Below are 15,939 nucleotides of genomic sequence, written 5' to 3'. Positions count from 1 at the left end.
ATGACTGTTTTACCAGTTCCCCAGCATGTGTCAATGGGGCTATAACTTAAAATTGCTGTGGTAAGTTCATGACATAAATTAGTCATGTCCCTGGTAATGAGAGAGACAGCTTCTTACCCCAACCTCACTGTGGATTAAAGAACTGATGGCATTCCCCAGCGACACATTGACAGCAGTGTGGCGTGTTAGTATCCCTGGGTTATTGACTGCCGGTGGGAGTGACATCTCTGTTGTACAGTGAAGAACACTGAGGCTGACTCACTGCTGTCTTGGCCCAGCCCTGGGGGTTTGTGGCCCCGTGATGACAGTGACAGTGCTATCATCCACCAAGTGCTCACGGTGGCCACTGTGCCTTGTACTTTAGGTGATGTCACCCCATTCTTAGATAAGGATCATTAGCACCAAACCCACAGAGGTGGGAATTGAGGCTTGGAGAGAGGACGTGGTATGCAGCTAACACAGGACCTGACCTAAGTCTGTCTGACTAGCCTCCCTGGAGGACACCAAAAGTCCACAGACTCGCAGACCCAAGGAGTGCAAGGTCAGCCGAGTGACAGGACTGCCGCCTCGCAGCGTGGAGTCCCGGGGCTTCAGAGGCTCCCAGTGCTCCACATCCCTGGGCTGTGACTGGGGAAGGGGCAGCGAAGCTCCAGCCAGGCAGGGTGGAGGGCCCGAGGGCAGAGGACTGGGCCATGACTCCAAGACGTGGCACTGTTGAGCACTATCTGAGGCCCAGGGCCCCTCCTGAACTGGCCGTGTAGCAGGGGGGTCCCAGCCTCCACCCAGTCTGTGCTCAGCTGCCCTGGGGCTTGCCTGTCCCTGCAGGCCCTGGCCCTCTCAGGCCTGCTGAAGAGCAGCAGGGAGTGACCGTGTGTGTCCATATGCACGCATGGACATGGGTGTGCATGCCCGCGAGGCCTCACCCAGTGTCCTCAGCTCCACGGTGATGTCCACGTAGCCGTGCTCGGCGCTGTAGTACATGGCCTCCTGTAGGGCCTTGGTGCGAGTCCGGCTCAGCCGCACGGGCCCCTCACTACCGCTGCCCTGGCTTGACGCATCGCTTTCCTCCACACCCTCGGCCAGGATCTCCTCCAGGGACAGCACATCCGCCTTAGCCTGCTGCGGCTGCGTCAGAAGCTTCCTCAGGACGTTCCTGCGGGCCCAGGGATGAAGGAAGGCGAGGGCTGAGGTCCCACAGGCAGTGCCCACCTGAGCTGTCCCCTAGTGCCCCCCTGCCCCGACGGGCTGCTCTGGGGTACCCGAGGGCTCGGAGGTTCATGGTCTTCCTCCTCCAGGCAGGCCAGGGGTCCCAGGGTCACCAATCCCCACATACCTCCGAGAGGCAGGGCAGGGTGCAGGGGAACCCACCCTTCTACCATCCCGGTATTGCGGAGAAGCCGTAGGCCTCAGGGCTGAGTGAGCTCTGCCATCCTGGCTGTGTGACCTTAGCCAGGTCACGCTACCTCTCTGAGCCCTGACTGCTTTGGCATCTGTATTACAGGGTGTCACTATATCACACTTTCCTGGGGCTCATGTGAGGCTGATGTAAAGGGTTTAAATGCAGAGCCTGAAACACAGCAGGTCTTTCCAAATAGCAGCTGACTATGCACGTGAAAGTGTCTAAAACACAGGAAGAGCCAGTAAGTACTCATTTGGTCCCTTCATGTTGACAAGGATGAACTGAAGATGGATGTCACGTAGAATTTATTCATATTTACGAATGAAGACAGAATTTTAGACCCCACGGAGGACGCTCTCCCGTGCTGCTGCTTTTGGCCTCGTGAGAGCCCACACGCATCACCGTCATAGGCGATGGATCCATCTTGCTCAAGTCCACTCCAGGTGGGGGTACAGACCCAGGACTTCTGGCTCCAAGACCTAGGCTCATTCTGTCGCCTCCTGTGGCCTGGGGCTCTGGGATGGATGCAGCCTGGGTGGGGCTGCAAGGTTCCTGGGGGCTGACCTGCTCCACGGCCACCCCGCAGACCCTCCTCATACCTGCCAAGCCCATGGCCTGGAGGTGCCCTTCCAAGGACCCAAGGTCCCTCCCAAGGGCTCCTCCTCACATGTGGACTTGCTAGCTCAGGCAGTTTACAGAGCACCTTGTTTGGGCCAGGCACTGGCATGTGAAGGTGAACTAGCCACGGTGCCTATCCCAAGGGTCCTGTGCTCAGAGTGACAGGCAGATGAGCAGGCAGGCAGTCTCCACACAGGGTGAAGAGGCCTCCTTGGGGGATGCAGGCACTGGGTGGGGTGGAGCGGCCTAGAGATGGTGATGTGGAAGATGGCGCCTGGAGGGTGAGGGTGGCTGGGGTGGGTGAACGTGGGGGTGGGCTGGAGACAGCTGGAGAGAAAAGCATTCTGGGGAGGGGACCCCAGCCAGAACATGAGGCTGGTGGCAAGAATGGTGTCGGGGAACTGGAAGTAAGTGTCCTGCTTGCCAGCCCTGCTTTTCCAGCCCCGTTTCTGCCCTGTAATAACCCCTTGTCTGGTCTCCCTTTGCCCCTCCATGCTGCCCCTGACTTCAGCCTGCTGCTGTCCCGCCACATCCCTGGGCAGGCCTGGTCCCCACAAAGCAAGCTCTACCATCTGCACCTGGGGCAGGGTGCAATTTTGCACCAGGAGCTTCTGCACAGCTGAGCCATATGCTATATGGACGTCCAAGGCCACTTGGGCACTGGAGGACCACCAGCAGGCGTGGGAAGCAATGTGGTCCTGAGTGGGCTCTGGCAGCTGCAGAGTGGCGTCTCACTGGGAAATGGGATGGCCTGCCCTGGGCGTCGGGAGGCCCAGGCTCCAGTCCCAGGTCTGCCAGGAATCAGCTGTGGGGCCTCTCCCGTCTCCGGCCCCTGTGCGGGCTAAACTCCCCCGTGTTTCTGGTTTACTAGCACACAGGCCCCCTGTTTTGGGAAAGAAAGGTCTCCGGGCCTAGCTCTTCTGCTCCCATTGGGGAAGCTGAGGCTCCTGTGAGCTTATTTCAGTGTCCTCACGTCACACAGGGCGGGAATCCCGGGCAGGTACCTGTGGCCGTGGGCAGCTGAGTGGCTGAAGCAGTTCATGTCCTCGTGGAGGGAGGAGCCCATGCCGTGGGCCTCCAGCATGCTGAGGAGGGGGTCGGCACCTCGGCTCAGCAACAAACTGACCAGCTCATAGTTCCCTGAAAGAGAAGGTGGGCAGCACGGAGGACACTAAGACAGTGGCCGCCAGGGCAACTGAGGCGAAAGGGAAGGGAGAGCGGGATTCTCGCAGCTCTGAGTGCTGGAATAAATCAGTAAACCCCACGCTCATCTGCATTTGGTAGATGAAGTGGAGGGAGAGGAAGAAGGCTGGCCGTGCCCTGCCCCTGCGCCCCCTCCCTGGGTCTCCAGAGGGAAGGGCCTCCCTGCCCTGATGGGTCCTGCCAGATGCTGAGCCCAACAGAAACTGATGGGTGGGGCCGGGGGAAGCCCCCAGTGGCCCAGAGAAGGGGTTTTAAGGCCCCCGCATGGGGTCTGTGTGTGCTAAAGAGACCCCTGCACGTCCAGCTACATGCCTGGCCAGGCTGGGGGGCACTGCAGGGAAGGGTAGACAGAGCCTCTGGGTAGCAGGTGCCTACCTGCTGCAGAGGCCAGCTGCAGGGGCGTCTCCGCATAGCTGTCCTCACCGCCGTTCACTGCCGAGCCCTCCACATGGGCACCAGCATCCAGCAGCAACTGCCAGGGGCACAGAGGAGGAGGGTACTGCTCAGCATGGCAGGGAGCACCTGGGAAGGGCCAGGGTGCTTTGGGGGACAGGGCCTTTACTTCTCTCCAGGCATGTGACCAAGACACAGTTCACCCCAGCAGCTGAGGAACTGGAACTTTAGAACTCCAGGTTATCCTCAGGGCTCGAAGTTTCTAGAATCTTCAACTCCATTATTGTGGCCCAGGGCCAAGCCCCTAAGCTTTGAGGACCTCTGAGCTTTTTCCGTCTTTCAAATGCTTTCCCGTGAACTGACTGCAGCCACTTCTGAGAACGCATGTGGATGAGCAGCACAGAAAATGTTGCCCCCAATCTATGGTAAACCGTGGCTCTGGGTGGCAGCACGTGTTGGAGTCAGAAGGAGCAGGGTGTCAGTGCTGGCCACTGGCCAAAGAGTAACCCCGGGCAGGTACTTCAACTCCCAGAGCCTCAGTCTTCCTCATCCACAGAATGGGAAGAGGGGCCTGCTTCCCTTAGGCTTCTCGTCGGAGAGGTACAGCAAGTACCGCCGGACGGCAGGTGGTGGGGCTGGAGCAGGAAGTCCCAGTCTAGGACAGCAGAGGGCCTCTCCCCATGCTAGCAAGGGCGGGCTTTGACAGGGGACAGACGGGGCAGGGTTAACAGATACCAGGCAGTTCCAGATGAGCCGGTCCTGGCTCTGCCTTGGGGCAGGGGTGGGGTCTGCATTACTCCAGCTGGTGACTTTCAGCTCCCGTTCCACCTTCCCTGACCAGCTGCTCTGGAGCGAGCAACCTTCCAGCCCTCCCAGGCTCCTGAAGACCAAACCTTCCTCCAAGCATGCATGGCAGTCTAGGGGAGCCCAACCGCCCTTCGCCTGGAGACCAGGAGTGGAGTTCGGGCTGACCTCTCAGTCCCACGGACTGTGGCATGGGGGACAGACATCACTGGAGATACAGCAGTCAGAAATCAGTCACTCCCTGCACCAGTGCCAAGGCCGTGGAGGCGGAGACCTGCTCACTGGGGCAAAACTAGGCACGGATCCAGGCAAGCTCAGGGCACAGCCCCGCAGGCCCAGTCTGAACTGAGGTTGGGATTTTGCTCCGGTCCTTATAAGGCAAAGGCGGCAGGATGTGGTGGCCAGTGGGTAACGGCCACTCGCTGAGTCCTTGTGATAGGCTAGGGCTATGAATCAGCCAGACACAATCCCTGCCCTCAGAGGTCTTGCAACCTAGTGGGGAGCGAGGGTGTCACGCTAACTCCCTGGAAGGGGTGCCATGAAACCCTGTGCATGCCAGCGATCTGAGGACCTGGGAGTAAGTACACGTGGCTGGAGCCCCTGCTGGCATGGGGAGCTGCTCTGCCCTAGCTTCTGCTTCTAGAACCACCACTGTCCCCACGCCAGCACAGCTACCTGAGCTGAGGTGGGCAACCTGTGGCTTGGCTCGACAGGTGAGCCGTGCCAATCCGAAACCTCTCTCAGGAACTAAGGAGGGGACAGAATTGCACAGACCCCATGATATAGAGCTGGCCCTGTAGTAGAATTCACGAAGGAGGAGAAAAGGGAAGGGTCGGAAAGGCGGCTGGAGGCGAGAAAGCTGAGTGGGACTGGGACGGCCCCCAGTGTGCCCGACACGAGAGAGAGAGAGATGCCGGGAGGGCATGACAGGATCCTAGTGCTGCCTGGACCTGGGTCTTGTTTCCTAAAATTCCACTTGTCCTTGCACTAACCCCTTTCCTTGAGGCAACTCAGGTGGGCTGCTGCCCTATTGATCAGGTGAGCCGGCCTCAAGCTCACCTGAAGCTCCCAAGAGTGCCTTTGGGATCTCTGATTCATGGCACCTGCCCACTCAGCTGAGGCTGGGGCTGTGCTTGGGGCCCAGCTCACCTGGTAAGCTGGGGGGCATGGTGTTCACTTGGCAGGAGCTCACCTGGACCACAGAGATGTGTCCATGCAGCACAGCAAATGTCAGTGAGGTCCAGTGCCGGCTGTCGGGGTGGATGGAAGGGTGCCTGGGAGAGTTGCTTGGAACCTGGAAAATACCACAAATCATCTGTTTTCTGGGCACCCGAGCGAAGGGAGTACCCTGCAGGGATGGTGAACTGGAGTTAACAAGTGCTTTCTACATTCGATTGGTAATGTTTGCCTGGAGCACAAAGTGGACAAGGCTCAAAAAGGATAGGTGTTTAATTAGCAATGTCTGCCTTGGGCAAAAGAGGGCAGATGGGGAGTGCTTTATGCTTCAGAGGGAGGCAGAGCTAGAAGTATTTGGGGATGGAAGGAATGGCTGGATATGAGGCTGGTAAAAGGAGGAAGATATCATGAAAACAGAATCACAGCCCATCTCTCCACTCAACTCCCGCCTCAGTCCACTCCTTCTCAGACAGCCCAAATCTTGAGGAGACTTCCCTGTGCTAATGGTGGCCTCTGTGCATCTTGTCTTTCCAGTCTTTTGACACACATCTACTCAGTTGCCCAAAACATCACGCCCAGCGTGTTTGTTGGAGACCTCGGAGTGATCCCTGTTGGCCTAGGGCCTGGGTGCAGCTCTGTGGGGCTTCCTCACCTGGATGTCCAAGTTTGCCCCAGCATCAATCAACATCTGGACCATCGCTTCGTCCCCAGCAGCGCAGGCGTACATCAGCGGCGTCATACCCTGAGCAAATCAAATGCACGTGCTGAACTGTTTGCAAACAGAACACAACACCACGTACCCACAGGCCTCTGCCCCAGAAACCACAGATCAGGCCCCCCGCCACCCCAGCTGAGCATCCTGTGGTCCCCCAGGCTCTGTGCTTCCTGGGCTGCTGGGCACAGGGGATGGGGAAGGTGAGTGGAGGCATTGCCATGAGCACTGCAGGACACTGGAGCAGGGCCCAGCACAGGCCGTGCAGCCAGGCTCGGTGCCAAGGTCTCCTCTGCCATGGGGAGCTGTAAACTTTGTACATGTCATTTGCCCTCTCTGTGCCTCAGTTTTTTCATCTGTAAATGGGGAACCACAGCAGTATCTTATCTCCCTCAAAGGGTTGTTGTAGCATGTGGATTAATTTGTATAAAGTACTTAGTTCAGAATGAGCTTACCTTGATTAAGAGCTACCTAATTAAAATACCAACAACACTCTCACGGCTACTATGCCATACAGCCTCATAGCCGCCATCCCAGGCCCTGTGCGTGGAAATCACGCTGCTAGTGATGAGCATGCAGCATCTCCCTCCACCATCGTAATATTCCCATTCTCCCCATTTTACTTCTGAGGAGCAGAGAAAAGGAATTAACTGCCCAAAGTCACACAACTAGCGAGAGGTTGAACTCGGGGCAGGACCCAGGCCTCCATAAGCTGTGAAGCCCAAGCTTTGCGCCATCTCACAAGACGGTAAAGGAGGCATTTGACTTCAACATCTTCTGCTACTGAGCAGTTCAGAGCATTCCTGCAAGCTGAGTCCTGCTGTCTCCCCGGGTTAGGTGGGCAGTTGGCGGGGCCGCCTCCCTGGCTGGGAATCCTCCTCTGTGGCCGGCAACAGCAAAGGCAGTGCAAACTGTTTATTCCACGGCTGGATCCCTGCAAGTGTTTGCCTGGTGTCCCGTGATGTTATTTATTAGGATATTTGTGTGTAGACAAGATCACCTTACCTCATAAATCCTTGCCTAGTGGCCAGAGATAAAGCAATGGCCTGAGATTAATCATGGGGTGAGAGGGCTGTTTACCCACAGATCATTCTATAAATACTAAGGTTTAGGGAACAAACAGGATTGAGCACTTAGACAAAGGCCAACACCACAGAATAAAAATCTGGCTTTGTTTCATCTCCCTTTGGACAGACTTGACTTACTTTTTTCTCCACACATCTGTACACAATTTGGAGTTTAAACCAAATGATGGACCCTGTGAGGAGACAGTGCTTTTTCCCTTGTCCCTGTCCCCACGCACTCCAGACATATAAAGAGGCCAAATAAAACCAAGCTGGCTCGCAGATTTCAGGCATCGTCATCATATCGACAGCAGTACGACTACGATAATCATTATATTGGCAATAAAAACCGGAATGAACATTTACTGAGTGCTGACTATGTGCTGGAGGCAGACTTCCCCCTAACCTTATGTGTCAGGTGCTACCATCCCCCATCTTAGAGGGGAGGAAACTGAAGCGCCTCAGGGAGGCAGAATAACTTGTTCAAGATGCTACAGCTCTTACATGGCCACTAAATCCTAGGTCTGTCTGAAGCTAAAGTCCATGGGCTTCCACACTGTGCTGTTCAAGAAGACTCCACTGGGACAAAAGCTCCTACAAAGCCCGGGAACCTGTGTGGACGGAGAGGCCCCCACGAGATCCCACAGCAGCCTGTCACCTGCCACTGCCACTGCCACTGCCCTCCGGAAGCCCAGTGCTGGGCCTGTGGTCCTTCCCCAACCCCTGGCCCGGGTCCATGCCCTGACTGCCCCACCCCATGCTCCTTATGTCCCTTTCCCTGGAATCCCTTCCCGACTCCTCCCTGCTCCGTCTCCATCCTGCCCTCCCCCAGGCTCGGCTCAACCGCCTCCAGCAGGAAGCTTCCCCTTGCAGCCCGTCCCATCTGTCAGAGTCCACCCTGGCCTCACAGTCTGCCTGGAGTTTCATCACAGGCTGCATTGTGCCGTCACCTCATCCGAGAACACTGCCTTAACTCGCCACTGTCATCTAACTCCCCACACTCTGTGTGCCCTTCCAAACCCCACAGTGCCCTTCCGCACACAGTAAGTGCTCTCAGTACAGTGTCAAATAAACACACAGGATATTCCATAGTGGTTGAGAGGCTGGGTCCGGCTGCTCAGATTCTCCATCCAGCTCTGCTCCTTACTAGTGGTGTGAACTTAGGTAAAGCAATCTCTCTGTCCCTCAGTTTCCTCATCTATACAATGGGGAAAATAATAGTGCAACATCACAGGGCTGCTGTCAAGAGGAAATGAGTTAAGCTACATGAAGCACTTAGAACAATGCCTCGAATGTAGTAAATGTTATATAAATGTTAGCTGTTCACAGCAAAAGTAAAAAACAAAACAGATGCGAAACTCAAGTTAAAGCCTATCTAAAACTACATCACCTCCCACATTTCCTACCCATTTTCACGCTTCATTTTAGTCCTTGGCACTTTAAATTAACATCCTCTACATTTTACATGTCTGTGTTTCTTCTTATCTGTCTCCCACACTAAAATGGTATCTCCATGAGGACAAGGGTTTCCATGCCCTGGCAAGTAGTCGGCACACAATAGGCCGTACTACAGGGTTAGCGATCGTGTCCCTAGCTGGAGATGAAACTCACTCTCCCAGACTCGTTCCTAGCCTTGCACCACCTGAAACAGTGGCCAGCTGTCCAGCCAGGGAAGCGGAAGCCACATGACAAAGTTTTTCCAAGGGGTACTAGAAGTCTCCAAGCTGACATTCCACATGACCAGGCAGGGCAGGATTCAGGGAGGTAGCCTGCCTCTTCGAAGCACAGAGCTGAGCAAGTCTCAGGGTTAGGACAGAGGGCCGCCAATGCTGGGAGCTGAGAATTCCCAACTTTGGTCCTTGTGCCTGTCTTTGTGGAGCTCTCAGGACGTACCTGGTCATCCATGGTGTTAACCCCATCCGGCCCCAAGGCCTCGATGGCTTGGTTGATGAGGTCTGTCCTCCCACAGTTGAGCATGCGGAAACCCAGGTCCTGGTTGAATTTTTCAGTAGCTGCTCGGGCATCCAGCCTCCGGAAGGAACTGAAACAGTGTTCGGGTCTGCCCAGAAGAGACCCAAAGGTGCGTGTGACTGTATGCAGACAGCAGCTTTCAATGATGTGACACACGTGTGAGGTTTACGTGTAGAGTGAGGATGAGGATGGGTGGGGAGAAGTACCAGGGAGTTATGATCAGATCAGTAATTACTGTCCCCATCATGTTCTGTCATATGAAGAGCACACATTTCCGCTTTTCTATTAAGTACATTAAAAAATTGCTTGGGAGGCAGGTGCAGTGGCTCACACCTGTAATCCCAGCACTTTGGGAGGCCAAGGCAGATGAATCACTTGAGGTCAGGAGTTCAAGGCCAGCCTGGCCAACATGGTGAAACTCTGTCTCTACTCAAAATACAAAATTAGCCAGGCGTGGTAGCATGTGCCTGTATCCCAGCTAATCAGGAGTCTGAGGCAGGAGAATCAATTGAACCCAGGAGGCAGAGGTTGCAGTGAGCCAAGATTGTGCCACTGTACTCCAGCCTGGGCAACACAGCAAGACTCCGTCTCAATCAATCAATCAATCAATAAGTAAATAAGTAAGTGTTCTGAGCCCTTGTTGCTTCAACTGGCAGAAAACAAAGACTCATGTAAAACAATCTGTTATGGGTCTGCCCCAAGCAGGAAGCAGCTCACACCCAGACTCGTGCCTCAGCACTTGGCTGTATACTGTTTGTGTTGAGCAGGCTGCACTCAGCCTATAAATGGTCACCACGGCCAGGTTCTAGTGTTTAGCTCTACATTCTCTCTCTTTAAGGCTTCCTGGTGAGGCTCAGAAGTACCAAAGAGATGGTAGAGAGTGGCATAGACTGCCATTTGCAATCAACGCAACCTACAAGGAAAGTCACAGATAACGCCTGTGTTACAGGGGGCACATCACAGATGTCCAGTTGGCAGCTTTGGTCTGGAGCCTTGGTTGGGCCAAAGTGTAGAAAGTTCATGTCCTAGAATGGGGTTTGGGCCTTCCATATGAAGACAGAGAAGGCCATAACCTGGGTTTGGGCAGAGGGTTAAAAAAAAGATATAAGGCCAGGAGCAGTGGTTCACGCCTGTAATCCCAGCACTTTGGGAGGCCAAGGTGGGTGGATCACCTGGGGTCAGGAATTTGAGACCAGCCTGACCAACGTGGTGAAACCCAGTCTCTACTAAAAATACAAAATTACCCAGATGTGGTGGTGCATGCCTGTAATCCCAGTTACTTGGGAACCTGAGGCAGGAGAATCGCTTGAACCCAGGAGGCAGAGGTTGCAGTGAGCCGAGATCACGCCATAGCACTCCAGCCTGGGCAACAGAGTGAAACTGTGTCTCCAAAAAAAAAAAAAAATATATATATATATGGAGAGAGAGAGACAGAGAGAGATAGATAGATAAAAGGCTCTCACGGGCCTAGGATGGCCAGGGAAGCTTCTCTAGAAAAGCTCCTCAGCAAATGAGTCTACTGTGAGAGGCACTTAGGGAAAGAAATTAGGAGCACAGGCTTGGAGGCTGTATGGACCTGGGTTCAAATGTGGGCATGGTAAAGTGCTAGCTGAGTATCTGTGGGCAAGCTACTGTTCCCCTCTGACCCTCAGCTTCTTCATCTGTAAGATGCGCATGATTGCCTCTTCTCTGTACTTGTCATGAGGACTAAGATAATGCACATAAAGAGGAAGGGCTCACAGCACCTGCACCCAGTAAGGGCTCCATGTGGTGTCAATTACAGGAACAGAGGAAAGAACGGGCCCACTTCTGCCCCTCAGTCCCCAAGCATCCCAAAGAGTTAGATGTGTGGGCTCTCCTGCCCCAGTCCCAATGTGTGCTTCGTCTGTGTAGCAGACCAGCAGCTGCAGGAGATGTTTCCAGACAGCAGCCAAGGTCTACAATAGATCTGTTCCCATACTCAGGCTTGGCCTTTGCAGAGGACACCCTTAGAGCAGCTCAAATGTGCTGTAGCCCCTGCCCTCTGACCCCCTGCCAGCCATCTGGGGAAGAAGTGAGCAGAGGGGAGCCGCTGGGGGCACGTCATGGATGCCGGGGCCCTCCCTCCTCCCTGGTTCATACTTGAGCTGCCGAGGTTCACAGTCCAGACCAGGCAGCAGCAGCCGGGCCGCCTGCCGGATGTCGCCGCTGTCCACGGTGAGGCTGCGGCGGTGCTCTGCGTAGGTGATGGCCACGCGCATCCACTCCATGAGGGGCGGCAGCAGCATGAAGGGCCTGTGGGGCAGCAGAGAGAGGGGTCAGGCCTGGGAGGGTGCTCCTTGTGGGGCAGCAGAGAGAGGGTCAATCCTAGGGTCAGGGGGTCCCTGCTGGGCAGCAGAGGGTCAGGCCTAGGGAGAGTGCTCCCTGAAGGGCAGCAGGGGACCCCTTAAGCACACACATGCCTACAAGTGGCAACCAAGGCTGATCACCCCTTGCAAGGGACCTGCTCCTTCTGCTCACAGAGACCCCGACTGTACCTGCAATGCACAGAAGGAATTTCCGTCATGGGCCATTAGCAGAACCTGAGGGCCCTCAGGTGGCCCAGGGAAGGAGCAGTTCCCCAGTGTGTGGAATTGGGGACCTTGCCCCCTCCAAAGAGTTCAGTCAGGGTCCCCAGGTGTTCTTCTCTGCAGAGGGGAGAGGCTGCACAGCTAAGAGTCTCACAGACCCAGGTCCAAACCCAGGGCTGCCACCAGCAGGGTCACGTCACCATCCCCTCCGACAAGCACACTTGAGTCTGTTTCTCCATCTGTAGCACATGTGTGATACCTCCTTATCGAGGCTGTCATGAGGCCAAATGGGATGACGCCTATTACGCTGTTGTGCAACATTAATGACCACTCCTTCCTCATCTGACACCTAGGCCGAGGTGGGCTGACACCATTTCGTGTGCCAGGCGAGGGCTGCCCCCAGTTTGGTGCTCAGGAAAGAGTAGTGGCCTTGGCCGGGCTCGGTGGCTCACGCCTGTAATCTCAGCACTTTGGGCGGCCAAGGTGGGCGGATCACGAGGTCAGGAGATCGAGATCATCCTGGCTAACACAGTGAAATCCTGTCTCTGTTAAAAAATACAAAAAATTAGCCGGACGTGGTGGCGGGCGCCTGTAGTCCCAGCTACTCTGGAGGCTGAGGCAGGAGAAGGGCGTGAACCCGGGAGGCGGAGCTTGCAGTGAGCTGAGATAGCGCCACTGCACTCCAGCCTGGGCGACAGAGCGAGACTCCGTCTCAAAAAAAAAAAAAAAGAAAGAAAGAAAGAAAAAGAGTAGGGGCCTCAAGTCCCATAGGGAGGAATGGTCCTAGCGGGTCCAAGTATCACTAAGAGCCCACAAAAACAGGGAGAGGCAGCGGCAGGCTTAGAGCTGCAAACTCCCGGGGCGCCGCGCATGAGGCACGCTCTGTGCCACCAGGGGACGCCATGTGCACAGCCTGTGCTGGGCCCTGACTGCGGCTCAGGCCGCGCCCGCCCCGGCCCTCGGCCAGCGGCTCAGATTCAGCCAGGGGGGCGGGGACGCGTTTCTGTCCTCTGCCAGCTCTGGCAAGGCTCCGTGTTGAAGCCCTCTCAGGAGACCACTTGGCCGTCCAACAGACCTCCCCGCCGCCGAGGGGCCCGGATGGCAGCCTGTGGCTTCATGACTTCGTGGGACACCCACCTGCTCTGCCCAGAATGGACGGAGCTCTTTCCCTGCTCCGTCACGGGAACAAGGCAGTCCTGGAGCCCTGTCCCTCACTCATGCTGTTCTCTCTGATGACAGCCCAAAAGTCAGCCTCCCGGCTCCTGCCTGTTCCCAGCCCCTCCCGATGCCACTCTTGTCCTTCCTTTCAAACTAAGCCAGGGAGCGGGCAGGCAGCCAGGGGCAGGTGGCCAGGCCTCCAGCCACCCCAACTCCCTCGGGGCTCTTGGAGCGTCCGGCCTGTGCGGTCACTGCGGTCTCTCCCCTTGACATGCAGCTAAGTGCTCCCGCCAGGAAAAAGATGTCCATTCTCTCTCCTCTGCTAGGAAGTAAGCCACCTCCAGGGAGTCAGCCTGGGCTGCCCTCGGAACCCCTATCTCAGGTCTCCAAAAGTTTGGGTCATCTCCAGAGTTCTAAAAGTTTCTTCTCCCCATTGAGGGCAAAGAATGCTTTTATTTTAAAAACTGGCAAACAAATATAAATGCTCCTTGACTTACCATGGGGTTACATCCCAATAAACCCATAGTAAGTTGAGAATATCCTAAGCGAAAATGCATTCAATACACCTCACCTACTGAACAGCCTACCTTAAACATGCTCAGAACACCTACATTAGCCTACAGTTAGGCAAGATTATATAACCCAAAGCCTGTTTTATAATAGTGTTGAACATCAATGTAACTTACTGAATACTGTATGAAAGTAAAACACAGAATGGTTGTGTGGGTACTCGAAGTAGTTTCTACTAAATCATATCGCTTTCACACCATAGTAAAGCTGAAAAATTGTAAGTTGCACCATCATAAGTTAGGGATTTTCTGTAATCAGAAGTGATCTTAAAGGTCTTTCCTTTGGGAAGGTATTCTGATGTTCTGGTTCTGTCATTTCCAAAACTATTTCTGGGTTTGAGCCACTTAACTGATCCACTAAGCGTACCAATCTGTATGAAGTAAAGGGCCACAGGCCAGTAAAGCCTCACTATCTCTGGCCCTCAAGGACTCCCAGAACCTCACCTAACCCTATCTCCTGCCATGGCTCACCCCCGTTACCAGGACATACCACCAGCATTCATGGACCTCAGGCCCACCCTGCCTGCTCCCATCTATGCATGAGAACGAACAGCTCTCACCCCTGCTTGTCTAGATCCTATTTATCCTTCAAGACTCCATTCCAATGCCACCTGCTTCAGAGGCCTTCCCAGATTCTCTTTCCCCCCCACAAAAAAGGGGGGCTGGGTGCAGTGGCTCACACTTGTAATCCCAGCACTTTGGTAGGCTAAGGCAGGTGGATCACAAGGTCAGGAGTTCGAGACCAGTCTGCCCAATATGGTGAAACCCCGTCTCTACTAAAAATACAAAAGTTAGCCAGGCGTGGTGGTACTCACCTGTAGTTCCGGCTACTCAGGAGGCTGAGGCATAAGTATCGCTTAAACCTGGGAGGCAGAGATCGCAATGAGCCGAGATCATGCCACTGCACTCCAGCCAGGGTGACAGAGCGAGACTCCGTCTCAAAAAAAAAAAAAAAAAAAAGAGAAATATCTCCTGCTGTGAGATCACTGAGAACTCTCCTTTACAGCAATAGCCATGAATGCATGTTATCTTCCTAACCAGACTGTTCCTTAAGCATAGGAACAATGACTTCCTCATCTCTGTATTCTCTGAAATATGCCCAGCCTGGGGCCTGACATGGCAGGTCCTCAATAAATGTTCACTGAAGCCAGGCCTGCTGGCACACGCCTGTAGTCCCAGCTACTTGGGAGGCTGAGGCAGGAAGACAGGTTGAGCCCAAGAGCTGGAGGCTACAGTAAGCTATGATCGCACCATTCCACTGCAGCCTGGGAGACAAAGAGAGACCCTGTCTCAAGAAAACAAACAAACAAACAAACAAACAAACAAAATTATTAGTAGAAAGTTTTGCTGAGTGACGAAAAGTATGGATGAACATCAGTAACTTACTATAGTGTACCCAGGTTTTCAGTTATGGACCAAGTCATGTTTCTGCCCAGAAAAGAATGGTGTATAATTTTCAAGAGCCTAGTGTTGACTCATTAGAGTAGGAAGCTGAGATTCTATGGGGGGAGCTTGTGTAGTCTAGGAAGAAACAACAATCTATTCATGAATTATCCCTCCAAGAGTTCCCTTAAACATAAATGCCCAATTTCCCCCAAATATTTTTAGATTTCACAATTCTTACATTACAGGGCTGGAAGGCAAGCTTAGAGACATGCTTCTATATATCAGTCCTTCTGATTGCAGGAAAAGCCTTTATTTCAACCATCAGTACTGGAGACTGAAGTGTAAACAAAAAGATAATCCGTGGATTTGCCAACCATTCTTCCCTATTGTGGCCAACAGCCAAGACAAAGCACCACGTGTGGCTACTAAAACTCTAAGAGGCATCTCCTAGCTGCACTAGGGGAAATCCAAGAGGGAATGCGGGAAATTATGAAGTCTAATCAGGTGGCATCTTGGTTCATCCCCCTGCCTCATGCTCCTTAGAACTCAGCACTTGAGAAAATGCAGTATTGATAGTCCTGGAGGGTATACACTGGGGATTGGCTCATTCAGCCCTCACTTTACCATCTTGGCTGGTGAGGTGGAAAATTAAAAACTGCATTTCCCAGACTCCTTTGCAGCTGGGATTCTGGAAATTAGGTTTTATCATTAAGATATGCTGCATGAGATTTGGTAAGTGAATGGGAGGCAGAGGCCACCTTTGTGTTCCCTTTGTCTGTTTTTGCTAGCAAACCAGGTCATGAAAACTGAGGGGTTTTTTTTTCCTACAGAACATTCCAGTCCAGTTTCCACCTATCTGAGGCTTCAGAGGCAGTGGTAGTGATGGTGAAATGATAAAAGCAGTAGCAAAGCCTTTTTTTTTTTTTTTTTTTTTTTT

The 15,939-nt window shown here is 54.0% G+C and overlaps 1 protein-coding gene across 1 annotated transcript in view; it reads right to left on the bottom strand.

The window, feature by feature from the left end:
* Window positions 1-15,939, bottom strand: part of ABTB2 (ankyrin repeat and BTB domain containing 2) — a 207,481-nt gene that overhangs the window by 11,583 nt on the left and 179,959 nt on the right. The window contains exons 4-10 of the mRNA XM_054440770.2: window positions 11,462-11,614; window positions 9,263-9,428; window positions 6,246-6,335; window positions 5,610-5,711; window positions 3,596-3,692; window positions 3,022-3,157; window positions 924-1,153 (exon numbers count right to left, since the gene is read on the bottom strand). Coding sequence (XP_054296745.1) covers window positions 924-1,153; window positions 3,022-3,157; window positions 3,596-3,692; window positions 5,610-5,711; window positions 6,246-6,335; window positions 9,263-9,428; window positions 11,462-11,614 — 974 coding nt within the window. The remainder of the gene's footprint in view (window positions 1-923; window positions 1,154-3,021; window positions 3,158-3,595; window positions 3,693-5,609; window positions 5,712-6,245; window positions 6,336-9,262; window positions 9,429-11,461; window positions 11,615-15,939) is intronic.

Source organism: Pongo pygmaeus, chromosome 9, assembly GCF_028885625.2.
Source record: "Pongo pygmaeus isolate AG05252 chromosome 9, NHGRI_mPonPyg2-v2.0_pri, whole genome shotgun sequence".
NCBI lineage: Eukaryota > Metazoa > Chordata > Mammalia > Primates > Hominidae > Pongo > Pongo pygmaeus.
The sequence above is the reverse complement of the archived record's forward strand: the minus strand, read 5'-3'. Positions and strand labels throughout refer to the sequence as shown.